This window comes from Coniophora puteana (assembly GCF_000271625.1).
Source record: "Coniophora puteana RWD-64-598 SS2 unplaced genomic scaffold CONPUscaffold_13, whole genome shotgun sequence".
NCBI classification, from domain to species: Eukaryota; Fungi; Basidiomycota; class Agaricomycetes; order Boletales; family Coniophoraceae; genus Coniophora; species Coniophora puteana.
The window spans coordinates 806,720-817,156 of record NW_006913065.1 but is presented as its reverse complement, the minus strand read 5'-3'; the positions used below and the strand labels follow the sequence as shown (position 1 = coordinate 817,156).

General features: G+C 49.4%; 1 protein-coding gene across 1 annotated transcript; it reads right to left on the bottom strand.

The window, feature by feature from the left end:
• Positions 1–3,209: 3,209 nt before the first annotated feature.
• CONPUDRAFT_157944 (uncharacterized protein) lies at positions 3,210–4,430 on the bottom strand (the record flags this gene model as incomplete). The annotated part of the gene is made up of 1 exon (XM_007774934.1): positions 3,210–4,430. The coding sequence occupies one exon, from the start codon at positions 4,428–4,430 to the stop codon at positions 3,210–3,212; it is 1,221 nt and encodes a 406-aa protein (XP_007773124.1).
• Positions 4,431–10,437: the final 6,007 nt, after the last annotated feature.

Here is a 10,437-nt window from a genome sequence, read left to right as displayed (position 1 = left end):
GCAATACATGCAAAGGTATTTTTCCAGCTCCTGGTTGATTTGTTCTGTCTGACCATCCGTCTGTGGGTGATAGGCTGTAGAATAATTATTTTTGATGCCCAGCACCTTGGCAAGTTCGCGTGAGAACTTGCTCGCGAACTGGGGACCTCTATCTGACACTACTGTCTCTGGTAGTCCATGGTCCTTCCAAATATGGTCTCTGTAAAGACAGGATAGTTCTTTCGAAGAGACTTTGTCCGTGGTGGGTATAAATACTGCCTCCTTGCTAAATCGGTCAACGACAACCAATATTGCGGTGTACCCTCGCAATTTTGGTAGTCCTGTGATGAAGTCGGCCAAAATATCTTTCCAAGGGCCTGTAGGTATTGGTAATGGCTGCAGTTTGCCGGCCGGTGCTTTACCTGTGCCCTTGTTCCTTCCACACCTCTGACACGCTCCGACGTACTCTTGTACCATGTCCTTCATGTCCTTCCACCAATAGTTACGTTGCAATAATTCCAGCGTGCGTTCTACACCCGGATGTCCAGCACTCGGGTTATCATGATGCATGTCTAGCAACTGCATGCGTAACATGTGATCATGCGGCACAAATATTTTATTATTTACATAACATAGTCCATCCTTGATCTCTACCTCCTTGTTTTTGGTGTTTACAAGGTTTATATTGATATTTTTGGATTTTTGTCTAATCGCTGAAACCACGTCCATGGTTTTCAACTTGAGATTTTGAATGCGATGCCATTCTACATTCTTGAATGGCGGTAGCACCGTGATCCCTTTATTTTTGTCTCCCACGCCTTCTGCATGATCCTCTCTCCTGCTTAGGGCATCGACCTTTCCCATGGACGATCCCTTTTTATAGATAAGGCCATAGTTAAATCTGGTAAGGTACTGCCACCATCGTGCCTGACGATGATTAAGGTCTTGACTTTCCATGAAGTACATCAAGTTCGCATGGTCAGTCCAGACCTCAAATTTGATGTGCGATCCTTCCAGATATTGGCGCCAAGCCTGTAGCGCTCTTATAATGGCTAATAGCTCTTTATCATAGATAGGGTAATTAAGCTCTGCTCCTGTCAGAGCGTGCGAAATAAAAGCACATGGGTGCCATTTTTCATCTTCTAATAATACTGAGAGCACTGCTCCGGTCGCGAAGTCAGAAGCATCGGCTTCTACTCTCATTGGATGGCTGTTGTCCGGAAATGCGAGTATTGGCGCAGTTGTAAATGCTTTCTTCAACTCCTCGAACGCAGTGTTCTCCACCGTGGTCCATTGCCACCTCTCGTCCTTTTTTGTTAAGTTATGCAGAGGCCTGGCTATTCTACTGAAGTCCTTGATAAACCGGCGGTAGAAATTTGCCAGTCCGATAAACGATCTGACTCCTTTGACGTTTTTGGGTACTGGCCATGAGGTGATAGCTTCGACTTTGCTCGAATGCATTTCCACCTTTCCTTTTCCGACCAGAAATCCCAAGACGTCTACTTGTTCTACCATGAATGAACATTTCTCTGGTTTTATGAACAAATCGTTATCTTTGAGCCTCTGCAGGACTTCTTTTACTTTTTTCAGGTGGGCGTCTCTATCGCCATCTTTGCTGAAGATGAATATATTGTCTATATATACTACTACACAATCATCCATATCACCCAGTATATTGTTCATCATGTTCTGGAACGTAGCGGGCAAGTTACATAAGCCAAAATACATTACTTCTGGTTCGAAGGAGCCCAGAGGCGTGGTAAACGCTGCCTTCCACTGATCACCATCTTTGATCCGTACATTGTTGTAGCCCCAGCGCAGATCCATTTTGGTGAATAGTTTTGCTCCTTTTAACTGATCTATGAGATCTCCGATCAACGGAATTGGATAATTATTTTTGACCGTCCACTTGTTTAAATACCGGTAATCTTGCACCATACGCTTTTTCCTGTCCTTCTTGGGGATGAAGAACACCGGAGAAGTCTGTGGAGATTTAGAGGGTCGGATGTACCCTTTGTCCAATTCTCCCCTAATGAAGTCTCGGATCTCTCCTAGTTCTTCCTCCGAAAGAGGAATGAGTCTTCCCTTCCTGGCGGTAAAGCCATCCATGAGCTCAATGGCATGATCCCATGCCTTTTGTTCCGGCATGCGTTCAGATGCAATTTTTGAAAATACCGATAAGTACTTGTGTAAAGTTGGGGGTACCAAGGCTGCAGGATCATCCTGTGATTCCGCTTTCTTGGCATCTAAATTGTCCTTGATCCTGCGGATGATTCTATAGATAGTTTTGGCAGAATCAATCTCCGAATCTTTTTCCGCTTTCCTCCACCTAGGTTCGGGCCACAATTTGAAGCAGTTGTGTGGGCACCGGGACATTTTGACGTCACCAGTTTCCCAATTGATCTCAGGGTTATGGTGCGCTAACCAGTTAAACCCGAGAATCATGGGCATTTTTCCCAATTTGGTTACTTCAAACTGTGCCTTCTCTCTATGTCCCTTGTATTCAATCACAAGTTCCAACGAGTGCATGATACTACCCGCTGTGTTCTTGGATCCATCCACATTGAATACCGTAATGGGGTGTTCCTTCTTTGTGAACTTGAAGCCCTGCTTCTTGCCCCAATCCCAATCTATAAATAGCCCTGTGGCTCCGGAGTTGAGTAACGCTGAGCATGCTATCTCGCAATTCTCTTGTCGCACAGTCACAGGCATAAGTATTTCTCTGTCCATATTATAAGTACGTATCAATTGTACAGGCGGGGATTTTATAGATATAGTGTTTATATTGGCTAATTTTTTATGTATTTCTTCTATTGGGGAATTAAGCACGGATTTCCCACCGCCGAGCTGAGTTTCGCGAGGTTTTTCATTTTCAGGGGCCTTGGAACTCTCCATACATCGACTGACCACTGGTGCGGGGGTCCTGCAGGGTCGCTGCTGCCAGCCGCTCCCAGTGATATCTAGCTCCTTTTGAGAGCTAGCCCCTACTGTTGCGTGGGCGACGTCTGACTGAGGATAAATACTAGGCACTCCCCTACTTCTTACTTCTCGCTGCGCGAACTCAGACCCCCCTTGGGTATGCATGCCCTGGTGGGACGTTAAGTCCGCTTCCGGGTCTTCTATCGTACACTTACCGAGTACATGGTACCTATTATAATTAAAAGTGTCTTTCAATGCTACACTGTCTGAACAGTTTGAAGAGTCCCGATTACCCCGCTCATCGGAGCTCATTATCCGTTTAAAGATTTGTAGTCCCTAAAATAGGCTCTAGCGGCCTCAAAGTCCATGTCCTTGGTCGCGGCTTGCCACCGTAATGGGGTAGCACTGCTCCCATTTTGTGCCTCTGCTGTCTGAGGCTGCTCAATGAGTTTCCCCGTGTAGGGGTCATATAGAGCACGGGCTTGATGTCCCGTGGCGCCCTGTGGGCGACTTCCTTGCTGCTGCTGCTGCTGCCGTGGCTGGCCTCCCCCTTTCCTCTGCAGGCAGTCCCTTGCGAAGTGGGGACCTTGGCAGGTGAAACACCCTCCTCTAGGGCCACTACTTTGCGCCACCTGCGTAGCTCCTATCTCCATTGGTTCACCCATATAGGGCGGAGCACGCTGGTTTGCCGTGAAGGTCAATGGCTTTGGCTCGTAGTTAACCCTCCTCTTCCCGATTGTGATGTTGTATTCTTTGATCCGGATCCCAATAATGCGTACCGCGGCGTACACCTTTTTGAGATCCGTTTTGTGTTGACCTCCCACCCGATATAGTTCTTCCCGGATGGGGTTGCTCATATTTTTGATGAGCAAGTTGATCGCATGACCGTCCTCCACCTTGCCTTGTTCCTTCAAAATGAAGAACTCGGCCAGCCACTCCTCCACCCTTCTTTCTCCCATGCGGAGACCCAACAACTTCTTCCGTGCCCAATCTTTTGTGGAGCTCGGAAGGAATGCTTCTGCGACGAGTTTGAGCATCTCGTCTTCTGTGGGCCAGGGCTCGGCTCCACTCTTGTACAGGTCAATGTGGTATTGTGCCCACTTGGCCGGGATCTTGCCCTTCATCCGTGTAAGGATGGCGGAGGATTTATCAAAGTTGGTTGGCAGCGCGGAGGCATTGGCGTAGAGCCACAGCCCCATTCTACTTTTCCAGGGCGCGAAGTTCCCTGGTTCTCCGTCAAAGTCACCAGGATCTTTGACACCCACGATCTTCTTTTCGATAGCAGCGGGACCTGGCTGCGCGTGTTGGATGGCCTGATAGGCTGCCAGCTGACCTTGGAGCGTTGCGATTAATCTGGCTTGTGCTTGTGCCAGATCATGTGTTTCCTGGCGCTGAGTAGTTAACGCATTAATCTCGTCTTGCGCATCGCTCAGGTCAGAGTCAAATTGCCTCTGCATCTGGTCTAGCTGGGTCCAGATCTGGACCGACTGCTCAAGGTTGAATCCATCGTATGGGGTGGTGGGCGGAGGCATTGTTCAAAACAGTCCGAATGTTCAAGGCGAAGTACGATGTAAAAGTGTAAGTAAAGTAGACAGCGTCGGGCCGCTGTGACTCGATTGGGGCCAATAGCCTTTCCCCACACCAGACTATAGTAATAGGAGTACAGGAGATACTCCAGACAACGAGATGCACAGGTGACTTCTGTGTCGTTGCTGGCGCAAACGTCGGGTGGGCACAGGTGATCCACGCTGTTCAACTCCGCAGAGCGCAACAGATCGAGGAAGTGACTATAGACCCAATTGGGATCCTAGTTTCACTGCTCCTATAGACTAAGAGCTGACCTGCGTGGCCTCCCTTTCAACAATTTTCTCGAGTGAAACGCGGACCCTTAGGGAAGCTGCTCGGCTAGCCCCGGTACGTCGTTCCTGACCACAAAGCCTCCAAAAGCACTACTGGAAGGAGTTGCGGAGTGCAGGTCTTTGAGGACCGCTTTAACCCCCGGTCTCTACTTTGTTCGCACCTCGGGATGGTGGCACTCGCTATTTACTGCCCAACTGCCCTACAACAAGTGCGCCTCACGAGGACACGGCCAAAGCCAAAGAAGTTGAACTATAGTATAGGGATGCGGTCAAGCAATCAGGAGCCTTGCGGTTCTCCCTGTCCCTCGCTTTGCCACCGGCCTAATGCCTGGTACGTTTAAGGGCCTGGTGCCCAGCGCTTACGTAAAAGGTTTAAACGGGTCCCGAAGAAGCCAAAGTGGCTGTACGTAAAAAAACAGGCTCCAGGTCGACTCTCGACCAATAGGGTTCCAGCGAATACGCCCCGGAATGCGGCAAGGGTTGGTTTAGGGGGCAAAGGGAAGTGAGTTTTTTTGTGAGCAACTCCTAAGGCGCGAGCCCCAGAAACCAACAACACAAGAAAAACCCGCTAAGAGTGGTAGACGACGAAGCCCTTTACAGGACGACGCCGAGAGGGTATGTCGGGATGAGGAGGACGACTGCTCGCCGACATGGCAAGACTGGGTGTAGATTCATAGGAGGGATTCCCACAAGAACTCACTTAGAGTCTTGGGGCGTAGATTGCTCAGATTATATACAAGTACATGATGTTTGGTTGAGCCAAACAGACTAACTAATATGGTAAGGAATGTGTGCGCACAGACCAAGCAGTGCGGGGTACTACTACTAATGGTAAACAAGTGACGTATGTGTGATGTCATGCATGACGTGTTTATGACGCGTTTGTGACATCATAATGATATCATATAGAATGTCCGGGAATGTCATAGAATGATTATGTAAGTTGGTAATGTAAGATAGCCAAACCGGGTCATGTGACCGGTTATTGAAGTAGCCGGTCACGTGATCATGAAAAGCAAAATGAAGCGGAATTACAGCGCACTCCACGAGCTTTGTTGCGATCGTAAGTGTCATGACTGGTCATGACTGTTCGTGAGTGCAATCACGACAGCCCCGTTACGTAACCCCTGACCACAAAGCCCTCTCGAACCCTACTGGAAGGAGTCGCTGTGCGCTAGTCTCCGCGACTGCATTGACCACAGGTCTCGACTTCTGGTCGATCTCCGACAGAGTAGGAGTCCAGGATTCCCAAAGGTACCCTGGGATCCTTTGTGGAGGTAGAGCGGGAGCTGAAGATGGGCGCTCGATTGTGTCGCGATCGCTCATGACAGCATGACCAGTCATGACCTATATCTATTTTTAGCCACTTTATATTTTCTCAAGTCACGTGGCTGGTCTGGGCCCAACTATAAATAGTTCTCATCATGTGATCATAATTGGCCACTCCACAATGACAACATAGATGACATCAAAACTACGTCATAAACGCATCATCACCGTGTCATACATGACCTCATACATACATCACTCCTTTAACCATTAGTAGTAGTACACGGCATAGCATGGTCTGTGCATCCACAGTCATTACCATACGTAGATACTTGTTTGGCTTAACCAAACAAACCTGTACTTGTATATAGTCTGAGCAATGAATCGCCCCAAGACTCTAAGTGAGTTCTTGTGGGATTACCTCCTACAAATCGTACACCTAGTCTTGCCACATTGGCAAGCAGTCAAACATCCCGCTTTACCTCTCGGTGTTGTCCCATACGGGGCTTTGTTGTCTATCTGGGGGTTGGTTCTTGAGTGTAGTGGTCGCCTTGGGCTCGCGCCTTAGGAGTCGCTCACAAAAGAACTCACTTCCGTTCCTCACCAACCAACCTTTGCCGCATTCCGGCGGTGTATTTGCCGGAGCCCTTTTTTGTAGTTACCACCGACTTTCGGCTTCTTTTCTGGCACCTTTATCTTTTACGTAAGACCTGGGTCTTAGGCCCTTAAACATACCTCGCATTTAGGCAGGTGGCAAAACGAGAGGGAGGGGAATCCCGTGAGGGCCCCGATTGCCTGATGAGCACCTCTGAACAATACACGTTTAGAATTCTTTGGCTTTGGCCGCGTCCTCGTGAGGTGCACTTGTTGTAGGACAGTAGGGCAGTAAATAGCGAACACCACCACTTAAGGATCTGAGGCGGAGAGAACGCAACTCCTCCCCAGTCAAACAAGGAGGAACATACAGGACCAGCCGAGGACAATCCCCAAGTCCAGCACGATGACGCTCCCGCTCCCCAGGTTGAGCAGATCATCAACGCCAACAACGTAGTCCCTCAGCCAGATGTGTCCTGGACCGAGGGTGATGGTCGCCTATATCTGGCAGCCGGACACCTGACCGACGATCTTCTGAGGACAATTGAACACTCGTCCATTGCCATACTGACCACGGTCGGACACACAAGTCCGCTCAGACAATGGTTACAGGTCCTGATCAAAACCGGCGCAATGAACCAAGAACAGGTGCATCCCCGAGTAACAGGGTCTGGACAACCAATCCAAGGCGAGAGCAAACAACCGGAGGTGTGGGTAGCACAGTCGTGCCCCTAGTGTTGGATGACAATGTGTGATTGGCACGCAGACGGGCAACCGTCACAGACCACGACTCAGAGGACAGAAGGGTTGTGGCAGAACTGAGAGGTGAGAGTTCCGCTGTCGGACACCACACCCCCTCCAATCCAGTTGCCGCCCGTTGTGCAGCTGCTGAGCGAGTTAGGGTGATCATCAAACGAGTGACCCTTGACTCCCATGACCTTTGCACCAAACCCAGAGGATCCATTAATGCCGCAGGCCAACCAGCTACCTCTGCCCTCCGACCAGCATCCACGACATGGAGAGCGGACGAGAGCGCAGGACGGCAGCCCGCAACTACAGCTTCCATTGATGGGCAGGTGGCAGTACATGAACCAAGCTCAGCTCCAGCAGCTAATAATGCAGGTGCACGTCTTGGAGGGAGTCCCCACGCAAGCAAGGAACCTCAACCTCGAAGAGTCACGCCTCTACCTGAGCGCTCTAACGGGAGCCCGAAGGAACGTCATGGCCTCAACAAACAAATTGGTGAGGGATCTGATGAGAGACCGGCTAAATGCGCGCGCAATGCGATCAGCGACTCATTCGTCAAACGCTGCCCCACACCAGAGGTCTCCTTTGGAGAATCTTGAGCGCAACCGTCCTCCAATGACCAACCCATTCCGGCCAGCACTTCGGATGTGAAACAGCACCCCAAGGGACAACCGTCCACAACCAGCAGCACGCCTGCGGGACGGGCCCCAGAGGCCAACGCTGCCCAGCAGAGCAAGGGAAACTTTCAACCAAGTACATCAGGGAGTACCCAGGGCAGAGAACCCAAGGAGGATACTGTCTCTCTTGGAACTCCAGAACCTAGTATCGAGGTTAGAAAGCCTCGACAGGAGGTCCCGAGACGATGACGATAACTCCCAGGGTCAAAGGCAAGGCAGGTCATCGTTCTAAGCGATACAGACGTCTGCATAGCGGATAAGGAAGAGATTGACGAGTATGTCCCTTCTCACTCATTGCAAACTGATCCTCACGAGTTGTCACAGTATGATCATGGACATTGTGTAGTTGTACACAGTAGAATAGACACTGCACAAGACACTGTAAATCATGTACGATACGATGAATGCAATGCAGTTGCATATCTGGCAGAGAGTGCGAATGATGATGAGCAATTGGGTCAGTCCTTCTGGACATTTGACTCAGGCGCAAGCAAGCATTTTACCTGTAGTCTAAATGACTTCTTAATGTATCACATGATTCCAAAGTCTGAGTGAACGCAAGTTAAGTCACTACAAGGAAAAGCTGAGATACAGGCCATAGGGACCGTCTTACTCAATCATGACAATTCCACTGGCAGACGCGCAACCACTCATCTCTATCCAGTCTACTATGTAGCTGGTTTCAACTCCCGATTACTCTCGGCTGGTCATCTCTTGAGCACAGGCTTAAAGATTGAGATGAAGAAAGCTGCAGCAATGGTATTGAGTACAAACGGTGATGAGGTACTTTATTGCCCACAGAGGAGTACATATGATACAATTTATGGGCTCTGGGCGCATGAGGATATCGAACCTCGCGCTCTTGCGGCAGTCAGCACGACTGACTATGCAATTGTTCACCAACGGTTTGGACATGTGCAAAGCAAAGCCATACAGCACTTAGCTAAGCACGTCGAAGGATATAACCTTTGTGTATCTGCACCCAAAGATGATCCTCCTTGTGATGGCTGCACCAAGGGAAAGATGAAAAACCGTCCCTTCCCCAAGGACACTCGCAGAGCAGACCATTTTCTCGAGTTAGTTCACGCGGACCTGAAGGTCGCTCCAATGGACAGACCATCAGTCTTGGGCTATAGGAACTTCCTCATCATCGTTGACAACCACTTGTCTTTTGTCTGGATTTATCTTATTAAGAAAAAGTCCCAGGCCATTGACCAAGTACAAACGTGGATACGTCAGGTCACCAAAGACCACACAATTAGACAGTTCCATACCAATTCAGGGGGAGAATTCTCCTCGAATGCATTCCTAAAACTACTCAATGATAATGGGATAAAATGCTTGCTCTCCATACCATATGCTCACCAGCAAAGTGGGCGTGTGGAACATGCCATTCAGACTATCTGGTCAAATGCAAAAGCTATGCGTCATCACGCCTGCTTACCAGAAAGTTGGTGGGAACACTTGGTAGCCCACGCATGTCATGTGTATAACAGAACACCTGTGCAACATCTCAAATGGCAAACCCCTTTTGAACTTGCATTTGTGAAAAAGCCCAACGTCAAGAAGCTAAGAGTATTTGGCTGTGGGGCATATGTCTTTGTACCAAAGGAGCGGTGTAAAAATTTGCTAGCGCCCAAGTCCGAAGTCATGACATTCGTTGGCATCCCTCATGGGATGGAAGGATGGAAGTTCATGTCCAAGACTGGACAATTGACACTATCCACCCATGCTACCTTCGATGAAAAATATTTTCCTTGCTGTCCTAAGTCAACTCGGGAAATAGTCCGTGCACCACGTGAACGTAACTTCGACAATGACCACAAACGTAGAAGTGAGCATGGTGGACCAGGGGGAGATTCTGATGATGACAGTGATGATGACGACTCAAGAGGTCCTCAACCGCCTGCACCACAGAATCCACCACCAGCTCCTTATAATCCTTCCGGAAGCAACAGGCTCATATCACTGACAGGTGAGAATGGCAACAAGAGTACACTCGCAGCTGTTGCACCGCCTGCACTGGCCCAACATGATCCACATGTGGCCCCTCATGTACAACGACCAAGAGGATGGGGTTGTGGCATTGCACCAGCACCCCCACGCTGTGAACCCAGTACACGCAGAGTGGGAGTCCCTCGTCAACCTGGCAATATCTATGGGGAGCAAACGCACCCTGTGGAGACTGTTCAGGAACAGCAGAGACAGATTCGCTGGGATGACCAGACATCATGCCGACAATCTGACCAAAGTGCTTCACCTAATCCTGGACCTAGTTCGGCACTGCAAATGGTCGGGCAGGGTGGCCCTAGTACTATGTTAGCAGGAAGGGATTCTGACAATGAGGTAGACAACCTCGTGAACGCACCGTCACCAGAGAATGATGGGTCTGA